The following is a 21313-nucleotide window of genomic DNA, read 5'->3' as shown; positions in this document are numbered from 1 at the left end:
TAATTTTTTTTCTTAGTCTTCCACTTTAGTGTCTTCTTTGGAGGCAGAACTTTCTGAAGTTAAAATACAGACTCACATCGTGGAACAGGAAAACCTCCTTCTCAAAGATGAACTGGAGAAAGTGAAACAAGTAAGACTGTGTGCAGCTTAGGTGGGGGCAAGGAGATATGTGTGGGAGTCATAGAATAACATGTACCAGATTGTCTTTTTTTATTCTAGCCATTGAGAGTCCCTTTTACTGAATCCTGTTAACTAGCTTATTGCTTAGTGAAGTTCAGGGCATGCAATACAAGTCTCATTTATAAGAGCTTCTATCACTAATTCTCCAAATGTTGTTCTAGTTATATAACTTATGTGTGTTGTAGGCTGACATTCTATTAATTTACTATAAATGAATCCCAGCCACCAGTTTAAGAAATGTTTTGCTCTACCTTTGCCCAGCCAGATGTTAAGGTAATATAAATTTGCCTAAAAAACTGGTGACTTTCTTGCTAATAACTTTAATGACTATTCACCCAGATTTGTGAGACCCAGGTTCTCCCTTTTTCTCATAGTGAGTTTGAGGCATCTATCTTGAGCAGAAGAATAGATTCTAAAGCGTTATGAGGGATGTGGTGTCACCTATGAATTTGGCTTTAAAAAGCATATTTCAAAGTTTCAAGCAAAGACCTAATTTTAAGTATAATTTTAAGTCCACCTTAAAATTTATATGCTGAACACTGTCCAATTTTATTCCTTATTCTGAACCTTTCAGTGCGTACATGAATTTCTCAGTTTATGCAATCTTGATATATAATAGGAGAATTTAGTTTTTCCATTTTATTTGTTTCACCAAAGGATTACTTTAATACTGTGATATCTTTAGATTATGAAACTCTCTTGTATCTATCCAGCCTATGAGCATAAAGGTGTCCTTCTCTGAATGCTGAAATAGAGCCTGTACCACTGGGCATGTTACGTTTGCTTTGATCCCTAATTGACACCCGTAAGTCTTGATTTCCTAATAAGGTTGTTAGACTCAGGGAATTTGTATCTCTTCCAGTGCCTAATCGAGTACGGGTATCTAATAGGTGCTTTATAAGAACCTTTTCCAGTCAGATGCTGCTATGCAAGGTATAGCTGACCTGCCATAGCAGAAGCTGTCGGCCCTTATAAACATTCCAGAAGTGAAAAGGCCCTTCTGTGTTATATAAGTATTCCAGGACTGTTCAAGTTTATCCTAATTAACTTGGGCATAATTTTCTCCTTCTTTTTCTGTTGTTCAACCTTTCGGATGATAATGATGGGTCCCATGTCCAAGCATGGGAAATGTATATGCTGTGATTTTGCCAAGCTATGGATCAAAAGAAAAGGAGCAGAGTTGAGAGTAAAGCAACATGATCAGGACATCATTTTGGCACATTTTTCTTGCATGTGAGCCCTTTTGCTTTTGGTAGGAAGTTGTTCATGGTCCCTGGACTCTTGGATCACAGGAGTAGGATGGTGTCAGCCTGTTGTTGCTGCCGTACAGCTTGGACCTAGAAAGCACATGCTGCTCTGTATGGCATAATAATTTCTTGTTCACAAAACAGTTTTGTTTGTATTATCTGTTGCACTGAAAAGAAACATGACTAGCACCAGCAGTAGTCACATGACAGTCTGTAGGCACCCAAAATGGTACCAGGCTTTGTGAGGGTCTCGGGATAGGGAGGCAAGGTAGTGAGTAAAGGAGAAAAGTCCTTTATTAACCAGTGCCCAGGTACATGGATTTTTCTTCATCTTTCTGACTTGTTTAGATTTGTAAATTATGCTGAATTTGTTGCCGGTTGAAGACAAGCTTCAATCCTTAACGTCTGTTTTGTTATACTGTTCCAAAAGACCTTCAGGTAAAACATTAAAGGTGGCCATAAAATCATGACAGTAAATAATTGAAAATTGAAAGCCAGATGGAAAACATATGAACTCTAAAAGTGTAAGAAACAATCAGTCTCTTTAAGGCAGTGTTTGTGGTGGGTGGAGACTGCTCCCACACACCAAGATATTTAGCAGTATCTGGAGTCACATTTGGTTTCCACACTGGGTATACAAGGCAGGGAGTGTGTGCTACTGGAATCTCATAGGTAATGCCTGGGATGTTGTCAACCATCCTACAGTACATAGGACAGTCCCCCATGACAAGAAATTACCTGGCCCTGAGGGTCAGTAGTGCTAAAGTTGATGATGAAAAGGAACAAAAAGTTTTTGGTTTATCAGAGGAAGAAGCAAGTGTGTCCATACCAGCAACATTTTTCTAAGCCAGTCAATTTAAGCATCTCCCAAAGTGAAGGGTATGTAAAATGAGCTGAAAAAGACTGATTTATCTTTAAACTTGACTTTGTGTTGGTTGATACATTATATGTGGTTGATGCCAATTCTGTATTCTTGATTGAAAAAAGATTTTTTTTTCTAGTTAAAAAATGAGGAAAATGTTTTGTCATATGTACCCAAGTTAAATTGATGACAGAATGGCAATATGTTATTTATTTTATCCTGAAGGTAAAACAGAAGGCTGGGACCATTACTTCACAATGTCTGGTAGATTTTTCCTGAGCAGACATTTCGACAGTCAACTGGAGAATTGAGAGAAGCGGGGAAGATTTTTGTCAAAGTTAATTATAGTCCCCTGGAGTCTGTATGTCCTTGGAAATAGATAGGGAAATGGCAACAGCCATGAAAATGTCCTGTCTATAAATACATTCATGAGATGTGACGGGTGGGCCCATTTATTTATCCCTTGCAGCTCTGCAGATGTCCTGATCTCTCTGATTTCCAGCAAAAAATTTCTAATATTCTAAGCCACAATGAAAAACTGCTGAAAGAAAAGGAAGCTCTAAGTGAAGAATTAAATATCTGTGTTGATAAGGTAATAAAAATAAGACTTTACCATCATCATATGGTATGTACCGTAATGAACATTTCTGTAATGCCAGTGGCATATGGGCCCACTGTGTTAGCCTAAAAGTCTCCTGGAACAGCATTTTGCTGGCATTTTGTGACCTTAGAGCTCCTGAAGCCATTAGTTTTTCTTTCTTGTATTGAAGTATAGTTGAGTTACAATATTGTGTTAGTTTCAGGTATACAACAAAGTGATTTGGCTGTGTGTGTGTTTGTGTGTGTGTGTATGTACTTCTTTTTTTTTTTTTATTCTTTTCCACTATAGATTATTACAGGATATTAAATATAATTCCCTGTGCTATATAGTAAATCCTTATTTATTTTATATATAGTGGTGTATATCTGTTAGTCCCATACTCCTAATTTATCCCTCCCACTCTTCCCTTTTGGTAACCATAAGTGTGTTTTCCATGTGTGAGTCTGTTTCTATTTTGTATTAATAAGTTCATTTGTATTATTTTTTTAGATTTCACATATAAGTGATATCGTGTAATATTTGTCTTTGTCTGTCTGACTTATTTCACTTGTTATGATAATCTCTTGGCCCATCCCTGTTGCTACAAATGGCATTATTTCACTTTTTTATGGCTGAGTAATATACCATAGTGTATATGTACACCACATGTGTATTTATAATCCATAAAAATTTTACTAGTATTCTAGTCTAGTTCTGTGTAAAAAAGTCATCAATAATTTGATAGGGATCACATTAAATCTGTAGATTGCTGAAGCCATGATTTTAACAGGAGTCTAGATTAGTTGTTTAATAAATATTAAATACAGTAATATAAAGATTGTCTCATTTAATAATCATTGTTACTTAATATATATTACTTAAATATATCACTAGTTTACTTACATATAACGTGAATATTATGTATTTAACAATCTGAACCCTGTTGCATAGTTACTTTTTTTTCTGCTATATTTTCCCTGCCAAATCCAGAAACACTGCTTTTGTTACATCTGCCTTAATAGACACGCTCTGTTTTCCTATTATGGCACACTCTTGCCTTCCAGCCCTTCATGTCTCACCCACAAAACATGAGGCAATGAGAAAGAAAACTGGAAATCCCCAAAGAAAAGAGACTCTTCAAAATTAAAGTAGAAAAGAGAGTCAAGGAGACGTTTGTCTTTTACCTTGCCCCAATCCACTATGTGAAGAGATGGTACTTGATCTTCTCAGTGTAAATAGAGGCATATAATTATGAATTGCAGCTAGACATGTTTGCAAAAATTACCTCTTTTCTTTTCCTGAAACAGTTGGCAAAATCAAGTCTTTTAGAGCACAGAATTGCTACTATGAAGCAAGAACAGAAGTCTTGGGAACACCAGAGTGAAAGCTTAAAGTCACAACTAGTGGCTTCACAGGAAAAGGTATGTGGACAATTCTTATTTCATCCATATAGTTAATTTTTTCCTATATCTTCCAGCAGAACTCCAAGTGGAAACAATGTTCTAAGTGGATGTGGTCTAAAAGGGTTCAGAATGGTTCAATTTAACTAATATTTCACACGTTACAGTATAATAAGTTGAACAGTGTTTCCTCCAAAGTTCATTATTATGAAATAATCATGAGATTGTCTCATCACTGTGAGATTACTTATTTATGAAAGCTTAAGAATAGTGTGCAAAAATTACTTCTTATTTCTAATTTAGAATTAGGATTTCTAAGGCAGGTTCATGCCCTATTATAGTTAAAGATATCTATTGACATTCCATTTACCAATTTAAAATTTTAAAAATTGAAATATAAATGAGATATTAGCATGGAGTAGGGTTCTACAAAGATATGGTTTTATTTTAAACTGAGAGGTCCTTTGCAAAACACCACCACAGTCTAAAATGTAATTTCTACAAAATTCAGTAAAATTATCTATTGTGATGCCAGCTGGTACTCCTTGGTTCTGTAAGATATCACTTGGTAATATACCAGATGACTGTACCAGCAATACCTTGCTCAAGGTATATTTCATTATTCTCTTAAATATAACGTAACATCCTGTAAAGATACATAATATCCTGGTTTTCCCTAAGCAACTGAAAAGAGCTGGATATAGTAAGTAGAAACAGAAGGGACTTTGAAGTTCTGTGTCTTAGTTCATTCATACATGCACATGCTATACCTGAGACCATGAGGATTTGTCATTTGTTCTGATGTAGGTTCAGAATTTAGAAGACACTCTTCAGAATGTAAACCTACAAATGTCCCGAATTAAATCTGATCTACGAGTGACTCAGCAGGAAAAGGAGGCTTTAAAGCAAGAAGTGATGTCTCTACACAAGCAACTTCAGAATGCCAGTGACAAGGTAATTTCTTTTCTTTACTGAGGTATAACTTTATACAGTAAAATGCACACAGTTTTAGTTTATAACTTATTTTTACACATATATATGTATCTATATATAAATGTGTATTTTACCTAGAACTGTGTGTAGGTATGTTTGTGTAACCACCTCCTAGCTCAAAATAAAGAACATTTCCAGCACCCAGTAGGCTCTCTTGCGTCCTCGTCAGTTGACAACCCCAAGGGAACAACTTCTCTACCTTCTGCCACCATAGGTTAGGGATGCTTGTTTCTGAACTTCACATAAATGGAACCATAGTGACAAGGTAATTTTTTGATATTATAGAAAGTGTCTCATTTTAATATATCACAATGCTGCTTCATCTGTTTGCAAATAAATTAAGAACAATATATGTAGACAGCATATTAAAAAGCAGAGACATCACTTTGCCAACAAAGGTCCATCTAGTCAAGGCTATGGTTTTTCCAGTAGTCATGTATGGATGTGAGAGTTGGACTATAAAGAAAGCTGAGCACCGAAGAATTGATGCTTTTGAACTGTGGTGTTGGAGAAGACTCTTGACAGTCCCTTGGACTGCGAAGAGATCCAATCAGTCCATCCTAAAGGAGATCAGTCCTAAATATTCATTGGAAGGACTGATGCTGAAGCTGAAACTCCAATACTTTGGCCACCTGACGTGAAGAGCTATCTCATTTGAAAAGACCCTGATACTGGGAAAGATTGAAGGCAGGAGGACAAGGGGATGACAGAGGATGAGATGGTTGGATGGCATCACTGACTCAAAGGACATGAGTTTGAGTGAACTCGAAGGAGTTGGTGATGGACAGGGAGGCCTGGCGTGCTGCGGTTCATGGTGTCACAAAGAATCGGACATGGCTAAGTGACTGAACTGAATTGATGTATGTCAGCCTTGGGTAGATGTTAAGATTTTGTCCTACCATAAAAACTGGTGCTAAATTCAGCTACTTTATCTCTTGCTGATACTTTTTTTTAACTGTGGTTTTTTAAAAAAAAATAATAGTTGTTTCCATTTTAAAAAGTGACTTTGGGGCTGAAATGTTTTTCAAAATGAGACTATCATTTTTTTTTCTTTTTCATGTTTTGGCTTGAAAAGCAAAAGGCTTACCTAGTTGTGATACCTTAAAAAAATATTTTTTAAAACATCTTTCAGGAGCAAAAAAAAAAAAAAAAAATCACTGTGGTAGCTTAAAGCATATTCCTGAGTTCAAGTCTCAATTATATGGATGATACATGCTTTGGATTCTAAAAAAGGATATGATTGCATATGTGAAAAGGAAACTAGAGTTTGGCATGTGAACCCTTTCAAGTTAGCTGTGCATTTCAGAGTTCTCTTTGTGTCCTACGTTTACCAAAAGAATGCTTATATGGATTCAAAGCATAACTTCACAAGAATGAGGTAATCTTTAAGGACACTAGTCTCTATGCACTTGGGTCCTATGTGGAACCTGGCATTGCCCTACAATCAGCTTTGCTATTAGATCTGATAGGGCTGTTTTGCCAAAGACCATTTAAAACAGAATTTCCAAACCTTTTTTTAAAATAAAAAACTCAAGAATATTGTTTTACTTTTATCTATATATACCTGTGCTCACTCACATTAGAAGACACTCAAACAAGAAATCAGCTTGTTTTTTAAGGCTTAACTCTGTTAATTCTCTCTTAAGAACCGGGCCCCAGAAATAGGCACCCATCCATCAGGATTCCATAACCAGCAGCAAAGGCTGTCCTGGGACAAGCTGGATCACCTGATAAATGAGGAACAACAGCTACTTTGGCAAGAGAATGAGAGAGTCCAAACCATGGTACAGAATACCAAACCAGAACTCATACACTCCCGGGAGAAGGTAACTTGAAAAGTTGCACGTGGTAGCCTAGGTTTGAAAGTCAATGTTTGATATGATTGCAGTGATTCTAGGGTATGGATTTGAGTATTCTGGTGTGGCAGACTTATTTTAAGAATGTATAATTTATCATTTACTTGCAATATAATTTTATCATGATATGTTTATATACTATTTTTTGTATAAGCAGTTCTATATTAAATCTGTGATTTTATAAATGGAAATTATGTTAACCATATATTCCTCATTCAAATAGGCTAGCCACCAAGACTGATAGTACAAAAATGGCAAAACTAAACTCAAATCTTGTTGATCTAACTCCTTGTAAGAGGAAAAGTTGCCTCTCTTTAAAGACTCAGCATTTCAAGGTTAGAATGGTATTTAAAGATCATGTTTTTCAGCTGATGTTTAAATTCTTTACCTCTGCTGAGTAGTCAAGAAATTATATATTTATTTAAATTGAGATATTATTTATTTATTTGCATTTTTTAATTGTATTTTAACTGGAAGATAACTACTTTACAATATTGTGATAGTTTCTGCCATACATCAACATGAATCAGCCATAGGTATATATATGACTCCTCCCTCTTGAAACTCTCTCCCACTCCTCTAAATTGTCACAGAGCACTGCCTTTCGGTTCCCTGTGTCATACAGCAAATTCCCACTTTACATTGAAGGGTAATTCCTTTACAATACTGTGTTGGTTTCTGCCATACATCATAATGAACGAGCAACTATTTTTAACCTATGCTTAAATATCTCTTTTGAGAAAGAACTCCTAGGAGTCACAGATATTCACTAGAACTCCTACCCTGTGCCAGAAACTACTATCACTAAAGTTGCAGTGTTGAACAAGACTAAACATGGTCGCTGGCTTCATGGAACCTAGCTGATGTAAATGCACTGTTCAGGTGTGAACAGGCCAATACAGAGTCAGAGGAACTGTCACCCCCTTCACTCCTAAAAGTTATGCGCATGTTAGGCACACAGGTGCCTACAGATTACATCTGTTTGCTTGGTGGCCACATGTCTCTATTGATTCCCAGTGCTTTGGCTGAGCCAGAAGTCCCCTCTTCCCTGATGCTTAGTGTTGGATCAGGCTAAAAATAGATTAACCTAGAAAGGATCTTTGGAAATCCAAAAAAGCTAGCTTCAAAAATTGGCAGACTTGACTGGAAAAAGCTTTTTTAATACAACAAAACCCAAGCACTGAATAAAAACTTTCATTATGTTAGCTTTTTGTTTTTCCTGGCTGGGTGATTATATTAGCATTTCTTCCTGTTATACTGGTTCTTGTTAGGTCCATCAGCTGGAATCCAACCTTCCTTCTCCTAAGCACCAAAAACATCTAAATTCATCAGGTACTGTGAAGCCCACAGAGCAGGAGAAGTTGAGCTTAAAGAGAGAATGTGAACAGTTTCAAAAGGAGCGACCTCCTACTAACAGGAAGGTGAGTTTTTGAGTTACTACCACGTGGTTATATGCTGATTCTGATGCATCTCTAAATGTATGTTTCTTCCCCTATGTGCTTCCAAAGAAATGACTAATGGCATATTTTGGTTCTTCCTTTTATCTGCACTTCTGTCATCTTGTCAAAGCAGTATCATAGTTCTTTTTGATTGAATGATTGCTAAAAAGGAGCAATTTAAGTTTTCATGAAGAAGATGGTTAATCATCTTCATTAGTATATAAACCTTTCTAAGTTAGTAAAACATATATACCTGAATATTAGGAACATTTTAATTTGGTTAACTACTGCCGTATAATAGAAAGACAAAACATTCATATCTCAGTTTCTGTAGGTCAGGAATTTGGAAGCAGCTTAATGGAATGATTTTGGCTCAAGGTCTTTCCTGAGATTGCTCTCTAGTTATTAGCTGAGGCTGCAATATCCAAAGGCGTCACTGGTGCTAGAGATCATCCACTTCCAGATTTATTCAGATAACATGTTAGGAAGAAGCTTCTGTTTTTTTGCTGGCTGATTGCCAGAGGCTCAGGTACTCCCTACCTGGACCTTTTCTCAGGATGTGGCAATGAGTGATGCAAGAGAGAGATTCCAGAAGACCACGATGGAAACTGTAATATGTTTTATAAACCAATCTCAGAAGTCACACAACATCACTTCTGTATTCTGTAGGTCACACAGACTAACTCAGGTATAGTGGGGGCAGGGGACCAGGCAAGGGAGTGAGACAGGGATCACTCAGACTGCTTAGAGGCTGGCTACCACATGGTTAAACTTCTGTAACACGATTCCCTTTGCTTTGCTTTCTTTGTTACATTAAGTTTGAGTTCTAGACCAGTGTTACTGTGGGAGTTCTTGGTATTTGTTTTCCTTTCTTTCTTTTTCTAAACTAAAACTCAAGAGTTTTCACTACAGGCACACCTTGGAGATATTCTGGGTTCGGTTCCAGACAACCACAGTAAAGTGAGTCACATGAATTTTTTAGTTTCCCAGTGCAAATAAAATTATGGTTCCATAATTATGTCATTTAAAGTCTAGGTTATATTCAAGTAAACTTTTCAGAAAGATGTTGGGTTTCATCCAGCTGCTCACCAAGGGGAAAGTCTAATGATAGGTTTTAAAATAACAATGAATTGAAGTGTGCCTGAAAAGCATACACCCGAATTCCATTTAACAGTTCTTGCTACACTTCTCAGCTCTTTTAATGGAGGCAAAGATCAGCATTCTAGAATTGTGTCATATGTTTTCTACTTAGCAATATTCTGAATCCTTGAGTGTCCTCTAGCTCATTAGATTCTCATAAGATTCTATACCAAAGAGAATTCCAAAAGCGGATCCTCATAAAATTTTCAAATTTCTTCTTTAAAATTGAGAAAAGAGTTAAATAAATCAGGTTTTGTGTACTATGTTTTCAGATGTTTTCCCCTACTGCAGATCCACAGATGATCATGAATTCAGTTTAGTGAAATACCAGCATTTAAAAAAATTTTTATTATAGTTTCTTTACAATGTTGTGACAGCATCTTTAATAAAATATACTATAAAATATCAAAGTATGTGGCTTGTAGTAGGGATAAGTATTATTTCATGGAAGTTTTCTATTAGTGATGTATACTTACAACTGATTATGCATGTATATGTACATGTGGGGGGGTGTGGATGTACTGGGTTGCAAGATAAAATGTATTTCGCACAGTGAGTGGCATTGAAGTTTGAAAGCTACCTGCCTTAGGACTCTGTTCTATGTGAGGTATAATCAGTGCACTGAATTATTTGTTGTTTTCCCTTGATGAATGAACTCAGCTTTCTTCCAAGAGTTGAGATTTCTGATTAGTGTAAATTTGTCAAAAAAAGTTGAGCAATTCAGGTTGCTTTCTTTTTTTTAAGGGAGTTTTATGTTTTTCAACAGGTTAGTCAGATGAAATCCCTTGAGCGAGAATTAGAAACAATTCATTTGGAAAATGAAGGCCTGAAAAAGAAACAAGTAAAACTGGATGAACAGCTAATGGAGGTAAGTTTTTAAGGGAAATGACCTGAGATATGAAGAATATTTTAATCCATGAAGGACCCATTTGTTGAGAGAGGCTAGCATAGCATTAAATTCCTATTACGAAAACAGTGAAAATCTAAGTACATTGCCAAGCTGGACTCTTTGGTTGGTCTTACCAAGTCTGATAGATATTTTTGCTAATTACACAGCCATAGGAATATATACTGCTTCACAGAAGAAGGAATAATAATAATAATGTTGACTATCCTAAAATGCAAGGACCTGTGCCTCAACAAATTCAAGCGGCAGGGACTCTGACCAGTACTGACCAAGAGCCTCGGAGCTCTCTCGCCAATGCTGTGGTTTTATTAGTTTCCTGATACCTCCCGCAGTGTAGTGTTTTATAGATGTGATGTGCTCTGTTACAGGCTATTCAGTTAGGAAGTACATTCCGGGAGTTTAAGAGCATTAGCATTTAGACATTTAATTTTCAAGTGTTGCCATTGTTCATTTCTACATTTGTAACCCAGCACTGCCTTGGGAGAGGTACATCTGTTAAATATAAAAGTGGATTTGTAAAACTTGTCAGCTTGGACATTGAGTTTCTAGTCTAATAGATTGCTTTCTGAACACCAAGTGCAATTATAGGATATAAAACAATTTATGTAAAATCTTCCTTAATAAGTAAAAATTTCATTGAGGTACTTTACTTTGGGTAATAAAAATATTAGTTACTCCAGCATTAGATGACCTGTGTACTGAACTGAACATTTATATAAGGTAGAGAGGTACGGGTAGAAAATCTTTCTGTGCTCTTAAAAAGTTCTGTGTACATTTGAAAAGACCCTGATGCTGGGAAAGATGGAAGGCGGGTGGAGGAGGGGACGACAGAGGATGAGATGGTTGGATGGCATCACTGACTCAATGAATAGGAGTTTGAGTAAACTCCAGGAGTTGGTGATGGGCAGGGAAGCCTGGCGTGCTGCAGTCCTTGGGATCACAGAGTCGGACACGACTGAACAACTGAATTGAACTTTCATTTTTTAAAGCCCAACTCAGCTGTATTTTTGGAAACAAGTGAGAAAGAAAAGAAGAAAAGAAATTTAAATCAGCAAGGGTGTAATTATTATCCAAATAGATTGTAAATGTTGATATGTCAAATAAGGCATCTGAATAGTGTCTGGCTCATGAAGACACCTAATAAATGAATGAATGAAAAAAAAAGTTCTGTGTATACAAATATTTTAAAGCCAGAATTATAGGAAGAGAGATGTATAAATATTTTCTTTCATGAAGCTGGACACATGCAAAGGTAATTACGTTTCAGTAGATGCTTGGTTTTTAAATATGAAATATGGGCAAACATATCGCATTTATATTTAAATGACCACTAAGGTTTCTGTCAATTTTATGTTCTCTGATTTATCTACTAATAGGGAGATTAGTGAAACTATAAAGAATGAAATCCAAACCATATTTGTGTTTCCTTCTGCATATAATAAATGTATTTATTAAAACTTTGAGCTCCAGGCTGTGTTTAGATGTAGATATGCTTTTCTGATGAAATAATTATATACTCTAATGAATGAGATATCTGAAGCCACATATGACATGTTTAGTACCAAACTGAAAAGTAACAGGGTATACTTAATCACTGTTTGATTAAGTATATGCTCTTCCAAATGCTCTTCCAACAGGCTGAGTCTTCTTCCACCTGCTCTCTTTGGCCCCTTCTCTCCCAATCATACTTTACATGATTAATCATCATAAGCAATTTCCCCTCATTACTTTTCTCCCTGATCTAGTAGTAAATATTTGGTAATGGATGAGGAAGATTGAGTGTTCTTGTCACTGGAGCTGAAAAAAGAAAAAGCATGAAATTTTAATTGGAACACTGTAAAGAATACCTCATACACTATTCTAATGAAACTTCCATTGAAATAAGACTGAGCTGTGGACTCTGTGCAGACATATAATTCTTTAGCAGCTTTATTAAATGTAATTCACACACTACACAATTCATTCATTTAAAGTGTCTAATTCAGCGGTTATATATATAGAAATATATATATACATGAATTATTAAAATGGCAAATTTTGTTAAGTGGCATTTACTGGCATTAATTACATTCACAATGTCACCACTACTTCTAAAACCTTTTCATCACCTCAAACAGAAACTCTAACCATTAAGCAATAACTCTTCATTTCCCCTTCCCACTGGGCCTATAAATTGGATTTTTGTTTATGCTGTGATATCTAAAGATTAGGCCAAATTTCAGGATGTACAGTGGTTTTTCATACCATTTTTTTTTGCCCAGCTCACCTGGGGATAGGTACATTCCTCTCACTCCAGCATGGATTCTTATCAGGTTTAGGGGAGGGACAGTAGGCAGGCAGGGAGATAGTCCTACATCAGAATCTTTGGTATCAAGGAATTTAGGGAAAGCTTTCTAGGTGATTCTATCTGATGTATGTACTCCCTTGGGGGAAGGAATTTCTTCTCATCCCTATATGATAGTTTAAACTCATTATTAATATAACACATACCCTTACCCCAAGGCAATTAAAGATCCCAAATTATTAGACAAGGAAATGGAAGAATTTGCCTCCCACTCCATGGTTTTTTTAACTATATGAGGCAATGTTCCATAAACAATTTGTTTTGAATACTTAAAAAAAAAGTTAAAGATTGTTAGCAGTTCTTATAGTCTGATGTGTACCTCTGATAGCCAATAGTTTTGTGGTTTATATCCTGCATCTCCACAAGGCATTTAACATCAGGTCTATTCCATACTACACTTGAAATCTTCTGAATTATTATATTGGAATGAATTGAGGTAAAGAAGCAAGCTCATAAACCAACCAAATTACAATAGATGAGGAAGTGGCTGCAAAATTAAGAGCTGTTTGACATTTTAATATCTGTAAAATTTATATACAGAGAAATGTAAATGTTGGTCTTTTTAAGTTCCTACTGACTGGAGCATATATGTTAAAGTATATAATATACCCTGTTTTATGCTGTTCTTTCTCTTTATAACTCATATTTCCTTTCTCTAACTCCTGTAATTCTCTTTTGTTTTTGTTTTATCTGTGGCTAACCTGTACCTAGAACTCTGTGGTTGGAACTAGCAGAGAAGGGTGCAGTTCTCTGCCTGAGATAGTGTGTGAAGGTAGAACATTCTCTTTCAATGAATTTCATAGCATGGAGACATCTCATTAAACCCCTTTTTCATGTAATCATTTCTACTACTGTGACAGTTAATAAATACTTAAGAGCCAGTATTCAATTTCATTTAACTCTGGAATACATCTGTTTACATTTCCATCAGGATTTCCCTCAATATTTAAAGACATAGTGAAGAAAATCATCCCACTGATACAAAATCAGGGGATCATAAAGTGGTGGGTTTTCTAAATCTAGAACTAGAAATATTTCAAAATGGGTAATAACCCACCTCAGAAATTTAAATTTAAGGAAATGGATAGTGGCTCTGAAGTTTCATGATAACATTTAATTCTAGTTTTGTCTTAGAGGGCCTTTTTCCCTTCTCACATGCCTGGGGGTGCTTCCTCATGAGTTTAGTACTTGGTCATATTTGTTGCATGTCTTCCATTGAGCTCTGTGTCTGCTGAATGTGTCCACAAATGTGAAGTGGCATGCCTCACTGACCAAATGCAGTGCCTTCTTTCCCTTGCCCCACATTTGATTGGCATGTGATACACATACTATTTCTTCATTGTCTTGAATAAATCCTTTCATTCCATGTACTTCAGTTCCCAAATATTCTGGAATATCACCTTACGTCCCAGAATTGCCTGTCTGATAAACTAAGAGAGATTAAAATAATTTGAGATGCAAGATGAGATTTTCAAAACAAATTGCTAACTTAGAAAAAAAGTAGTCATTGAACTGCTTTTAAGAATCTTTATGACTGGTAAGTAGCAAAACTCTAGAGCATAACCTCTTTCTGCCCTTTGCCTATTCCACCATTTTTTTTTTAAAGATGGATAATTAAATGTTCTAGTGTGGAAAGAAAAAAGGAAAATCCAGACATATGTGCACCATGTACCTCATGTTTTATTGTTGCTTAAGATTGAGGAAGTATAGTTTAAGTCTAAAACTTTTAAGGCCTGCTTCTTCATTAAATATATTACCTCCTGAGCAAAATGATTTTTTATTCTTACTTGGGATCATGTGCTGCCTGTTTTAAAGTTATCAGTAAGTCTGAGAGGCCATTAATGAATCTGTAGACTTCCTTTCTCTCTGCCTGTGACTGAAGGCATGGTAGCTGACTAGGGCTTTGCTCTTATTCTCCAGATGCAGCACCTGAGGTCCACTGTGATGCTTAGCCCATCCCCTCATGCTTGGGAACTGCAACTGCTCCAGCAGCAAGCCTGTCCAGTGGTTCCCAGGGAGCAGTTTCTGCAGCTTCAGCATCAGCTGCTGCAGGCAGAAAGGATAAACCAGTGCCTGCAGGAGGAACTTGAAAATAGGACTTCTGAAACCAACACACCACAGGTATGATGATCTTTTTCTAATAGTAAATGCAGATCACCTAATTTAATTTTACCTATTTGGAAGTTACACCAGTTCAAAGGTGGGGATGAAGAACCTCAATCTTTTGTCAGTTACACCTTACCTGTATTACAAATCCACAGAACTGCAGTGCTGTTTTGGCTTTGGTCTTGGTTTTTGTAGTGCTACTTTTGAGCTCTCAGCTTCTAAGCTGGGTAATTAAGAGTTCTGGGTCTCATGCAAGTTGCTAAGTGATGATGAAGTGTCAGGCTCACTTGAGCATACTGTGCAATTGACCTAACATTCTTGTCTGATGCCAAAAATATTACAGAATTCAAGTGCAACTCTAGGATATGTATTACTACTAACAAAGCACCCTAGGTTTTCTTGTACTAGAGGGTGTGGCCTGCCTGAGTTCCTTGGAATTCACAAATGGGGACTTTTCACAACTATTAAAGTAGAATGTGTCATCAGCGACTTTTTTAAGTTGACATAGTTCATTTAACTTATTTTTTAAATGATCTAGTTTGAAAAACTATTTTTAAGAAAATAAAGATCTTCTTCCTCTTCCCTTTGAATTAGCATTATCCCAGCTCACTACCAGACACGATCTTATATTACCTAAGTTTTCAAATAGTTAAATTTTCCTTTTAGTGCTTCATTCATGATTCTCTTCTTTCAAAAGTCTCTTAATTCTTCCTCAGAATTACGAATAAAATTGAAAACATTCCTTAATTTGCAGAATTCTAGATTAGTTCATTCTAGTTTGAATAACTCTTCTGTTTTCAAAATGTACCTTGCCTCTCAGGTGACATTTGACAAGGAATTTCCCAATTCTTTTTCTGTAATCTGGTCACAGTGGCTTTGCAAAGTCACATTAGCACCATAATTGTACATTGGAGCAATTTTGTTTTCTTTGCCTACTAGTATATATCTATGCTTTTGCATGATGTAATCATCATCTTTTCTTTCCAACAAAGGCTTAAAATCCATGTTTTGACATTCAATTCAACTATGTCAACTACATTCAATTTCCAAATACTAAAAGTTAATTCCAGAAGTAAAATTGTGATGGTAGGTATTGGACAGATGCTTCAACTCTTCATTATAGAAGTGAATCATAAAACTTGGCCTCAGTTTTTAATAGACATTTTAAATCAAATGATCAAACTAAGATCCTACTCATTACTGTCTCATATATACTACTTTTAAAACATGCTCCTCCCAACCCACCTACCAGTGTTTAAAAGTAAAAAGTATCCCTTTACTTCAATTACTTGAGGATTAGATAGACAAAAACTGTTAAGACTTTTGCACTTAAAAAGAAAGAGAATTTCTCCAGCCAGATAGCAGAGTGGACTGCTTATTGCTCTCACTAGAGGGTGACGGCAGGCTCTGACAGCAGGCTATCTTTGTTTCTGGTAACTGAGTGAGCTGACACCGATTTTAAGAATACAGAGTGTTGTTAGAATCTGCATGTTGTCTCTGTGTGTGGAGTGATATGATTTCTTCTGCCTTGTGTTGCTTCGCTTGCATATGTAGTATTGATGTGTGCTTTCAAAAATTGTTTGCATTGTAAATGTGTGAATTTAGATTCCCCCAAAAACATAATCTTGACATCAGGGTGAAGTGTACCACTTGCCTTCTTTCTCTAGGCCTTGCTACCGGAGCAGCGAGCAGTGCATGCAGATTCCTACAGAAGGATTGGGCACCTGTGAAAACTGGGCTGTTTTTGATGGCATTTCTTACCATGGCAGATACTCAAATGCACACACCCACACACACCACACAAATATAGATATAAGCTGAGAAATGTTTTGGAATCAAGTGCTCTTTTAAGTTTTATTATTAAGCCTTTGCAGTATTATGTTTCTCATTTATGTGAATCAAATTCACAAATTTCAGCTTGTTACACTTAATTATACCATTTAAAGAGTATGAATTTGAGATTCTTGAAAGGATGTGAATTTTGTGAATCAAATTCACAAATCTCAGCTTGTTACACTTAATTATTTATACCGTCTAAAGAGTGTAGATTTGAGGTTCTTGATGTATTCTATATATTTTCTCATTCCATACATTGTAAATATTTTTAACAAAAGGTACTGCTTTTATATATGGAATTTGAAGAAAATCAGGATTATTTATACTGTTTTATATAAGATGTATAAACTTTTTTGACAGGAAAAACGAAATTTTTGATGAAATAAAATAAGTTTTAAATATATGACTGCTTTTGTTTTTCCTCTTTCCCCACTCTTTTTGCCATGCCCCATGTTCTTTGAATTAATTATCCAGGTTTTTTGCGTTGTTATGCTTTTTCTTCTTTTTTTAAGGCAAGTGGAAATCTGGCCTTTTCCATTTATGTTTGAATTTTAAAAAGCCATTATACCTTTTAAAATATAGGATTTTTAGATGCTCTTAGGACCTGGTTTCTTAAAATTCTGTGTTAGTCTTTTGCCTACTACAGGTTTTATCTTTAAATTAGTTGCATGGCTTAGCTGTTTCTTTTATGTTTGAATAAATTCTATTATTTAATACACAAACTGTTGGCTTTCACCTCACATTTGGTCATTCTTTGTGCTTTTTAAAGGACACTTTGGGGTATATTTTTAAGGACAGGTTATGCCATCAGCTACTAACACCTGAGTCTTGCTTAAACGTTTGAAGAACCTTTTAAAATCTGAAATTCTTTATGTGAACATTTTGGTAGACCGAGAGAAGGGGTAGTCAGTTGCACTCTAAATCTTGTTCTAGGTCCCTCTGCACTTCAAAACCCACACACACCTTAATCCATCACTGTTGTATAAGGAGAGGAGAAGCCAGCGTCCTTTTTCTGCCCTGTTGTTTCATCTAGGAGCTCTTTATGGGGAGAAAATTAAATATGTTCTAATGATATGTCCATCCTCCAATTCAGGTATTTGCTCCACATTGACAAATCAAATTAGAAAACCAATAATTAGAAGAACTAGTGGGAAGAGGCTACTAGAAACACTAACACCCTCACAGTAACTAGCCATTTTGAAGATAAAAACAGACACACACACTGCTAGCTGATTGGAAATGTTAGGTGATCCTGAATAAACTCAGTTTTTATTCATTTTGTTGTTGAAAGTCCCACAGTATTGCAAAGACCCAAATCACAGATGAAAGGTTGATAACCATGTTTTAATTTACTTTGGATACCTATTTTACTATAATAAGTACACATAGATCTTAAAGTATTGGTTTTAAGAATTTTGCTTTATCTCAGGGGAAGATGGTAGCACAGGTAAGAGTCTTTTTTTTATCTTTGATTTCTTTCTTTGATAGGGTTACCTTTCTAACCTGTGCAACCCATGCAGTGTTCAGAACTCCCATTTCATCAGAAATACACCCTTGCTTTCAAAAGCAAACATTTGCTGTCCTTTCTCTAGGTATCTTATGGGGAAAATTAACTACTAGTGCTTTTTCATGGCATGATTTTCAAATAACAATATAATTTTTTTTCTTTTCCTTCAGGGAAACCAGGAATACCTGGTAACTGTCATGGAGGAACGAATGTTGGAAGTTGAACAGAAATTGAAACTGGTGAAAAGGCTTCTTCAGGAGAAAGTGAATCAGCTCAAAGAACAAGTGAGCTTCCCAGGTCATATCTACCCACCCATCTCACCTTCTGCTTTAACTCCAGTTTTACATCCCTTTATTGCTACTAACTTGCTAACTTTTGTTGTCTAATAAAGGCAAACTCTATTATAAACTCCTAAATTAGAAGAATTTCTAAAGCATTTCTAATGAGGTTCAATCCAAATTGAATTTTTATAGATTTTTTTTCCCCAAATAAACAGAAATTTTATATTTGTAAAAAAAATGGGGGGATAATATGTAACTTTAGCTTTCTTGTTTGTAACAACTATGACAACCTCAAAATCTAACTTGTGGCTATAGCCAGACCCCAAAAGGCTCTGTTTTGAATCAAAATCTGGACTCTCAAATTCAGGACCACCAAGTAGGCTGATCCTTTTTTCCTGCTGGCAGCAGGTGTGGCCTGAGTGCTTATAAATTATTTGTGCATCCACTGAAGAGACATAACAGAAAAGACTACTTTCTAGGGAATTTTATAACCTCTCTGGAATCTGAGATTGAGACAAACTGTGGCAGAGGGTAGGAGGGTAGAAATTGCCCAACCTGGGTTTTTAGATAAGTAGAATCTGAGGAGAATAATCCCAAGGGAATGGTGGACAGGAACTTTCCTGTGTCCTAAATCTTAGTACACAGAATGGAGAGAAAGAGAAAGTCTTGTTCTTATATTTATTGATCCAGTCCCTTAATCATTTATTCAACACATAGTCACTACATGCCAGGTTCTGTTCCAAGTACTAGAAATACTAGCAAAATCCCTGCCCATTTGGAGTGTAGTTCACCTACATGGTACTACTGCCATTTGGCAGTACTTCCAGCAGCAGTTCGAAAACAAAGAAAATGGGTAACATGGGGTGTGGACATCTACAAACACTTTGGCATTAACAGTTCATCCTATTCTGGGAGAAGCAAAAGAAACTAGAGAGGGAAGAGTAGATAGTAGAGGGTCTTAGTGCTAAACCACAAGAGTTTGGATTTTGTTGTGTAGTGGAGAAGAGTCACTGAAGTGTTTTTTAATGGAGGGGAAAGAGGAAAGATTATACACTAAAACAGTTTAATAGAAAATAATGTGAGTTTTATATTAAACTTGCCAGTCACCTAGGTTCTGGGCTTCTGTGTGATAGTCTTTAGCATTGCTGTTTGAAATGATGCTATGTAAATTAATTAGCCACACCTTAAGTTTTCTTAAGCTTCCCTGGTGGCTCAGATGGTAAAGCCTCTGCCTGCCATGTGGGAGACCCAGGTTTGATGCCTGAGTTGGGACAATCCCCTGGAGAAGGAAACGACAACCCACTCCAGTATGCTTGCCTGGAAAACCCCATGGACACAGAAGCCTGGTAGGCTACAGTCCGTGGTGTCGCAGAGTCGGACACAACTGAGCGACTTCGCTTTCTAAGTTTTATTACCTTAAACCTTCATACTTGTAGATGCATCACCTGAAACTGGGTGTAAAATGAGGAGTTAAAGGTATAATAAGGGAAAGGGGATTGGAAAATATTAACTAAGGAGATCGAAAATCAAATTATCCTATTCTGCTGAAGAGTGTTCCCACCCTAACCAAGACTATATATTTTAACCGTAAAGATTAGAATATCTCTTCTAGACAAGGTTTTATTTTAAAAGGAAGTAACTGCTGAATCTTTGTGTTATAATACATGAGCTACATTTTAAAATAATCAGTAGGTTGTATGTAGTTATTAACAATAGAGGCTTATCTCCCATTCATAACAGGTAAACAGTTCACAACCTCAGAAATTTAAATTATAAAAGTATTGTGATATTTTTAGAGAATGAATAAAGAAATAATACCTAGGCTGAAAAATACCTTCACTTTTGAATCCTCAAATATCAATTTGTTCTTTTATTAGTGACTTCTACAAACAAATTATGCAAAGAAACAGCCTGGAATAAGTAGATTTGTTTTACTTGTATACCTGGTACCAGGTCTGATATTAAAGCTGTATTGTAAAATAAAAGAATGTAACTGATAGAAGCCATTTGCCTTTATAAACAACTGTCCTTATGTCAGATCTTTTAAAAGAATAACAGAAATGGCGTCAAGATGTTTCTGGTTCTGTTTCCAGCTCTGCAAGAATACTAAAGCAGATGCAATAGTGAAAGATCTGTATGTGGAAAATGCCCAGTTGTTGAAAGCTCTGGAAATGACTGAACAGCGACAAAAAACAGCAGAGAAGAAAAATTACCTCCTAGAGGAGAAGATTGCCAGCCTCAGTAATATAGTCAGGAATCTGACACCAGCACCACTGACTTCTACACCTCCCTTGAGGTCATAGCCAAGCCAAAGGATAACACTCATGATTGTGCACTTTACTGAAATGGATGGGACATTTCAGATGTTCTCTCAACTGTTGTTGTTTTCTTAGAAACCTTTAGTGGCTTAAAGTTAAGCCTAACTAAAACTTCCAGGAACAGAATTAAAGTCTCTATTCACTGTAGTTAGTTTTTCTAAATAGACTGTAATGGAAGTTGCAAACAAATATATATTTCACTGAACTATTCCCAAGCTTTGAATTTTTAAAAAATATTCTAATAACCATCAAGAAGGTGATATGAAAACAATTCAAGAATTTTAAACCCCCAGTTTTGAATGAGTTTTTGAAAATTA

General features: G+C 36.0%; 1 protein-coding gene across 1 annotated transcript in view; it reads left to right on the top strand.

Moving 5' to 3' along the window:
• NIN (ninein) overlaps positions 1–20981 on the top strand; it is an 89896-nt gene extending 68915 nt beyond the window's left edge. Inside the window, exons 21-31 of the mRNA XM_052646842.1 lie at positions 17–130; positions 2759–2881; positions 4177–4290; positions 5077–5223; positions 6909–7088; positions 8390–8539; positions 9470–9517; positions 10464–10565; positions 14869–15069; positions 18568–18681; positions 20772–20981. Coding sequence (XP_052502802.1) covers positions 17–130; positions 2759–2881; positions 4177–4290; positions 5077–5223; positions 6909–7088; positions 8390–8539; positions 9470–9517; positions 10464–10565; positions 14869–15069; positions 18568–18681; positions 20772–20981 — 1503 coding nt within the window. The remainder of the gene's footprint in view (positions 1–16; positions 131–2758; positions 2882–4176; positions 4291–5076; positions 5224–6908; positions 7089–8389; positions 8540–9469; positions 9518–10463; positions 10566–14868; positions 15070–18567; positions 18682–20771) is intronic.
• The last annotated feature ends 332 nt before the right edge of the window (positions 20982–21313 follow it).

The sequence above is a fragment of the Budorcas taxicolor genome, chromosome 10 (assembly GCF_023091745.1).
Source record: "Budorcas taxicolor isolate Tak-1 chromosome 10, Takin1.1, whole genome shotgun sequence".
Taxonomy (NCBI): domain Eukaryota; kingdom Metazoa; phylum Chordata; class Mammalia; order Artiodactyla; family Bovidae; genus Budorcas; species Budorcas taxicolor.
Note: the sequence above shows the minus strand (reverse complement) of the source record. Positions and strands in the feature narration are given on the sequence as shown.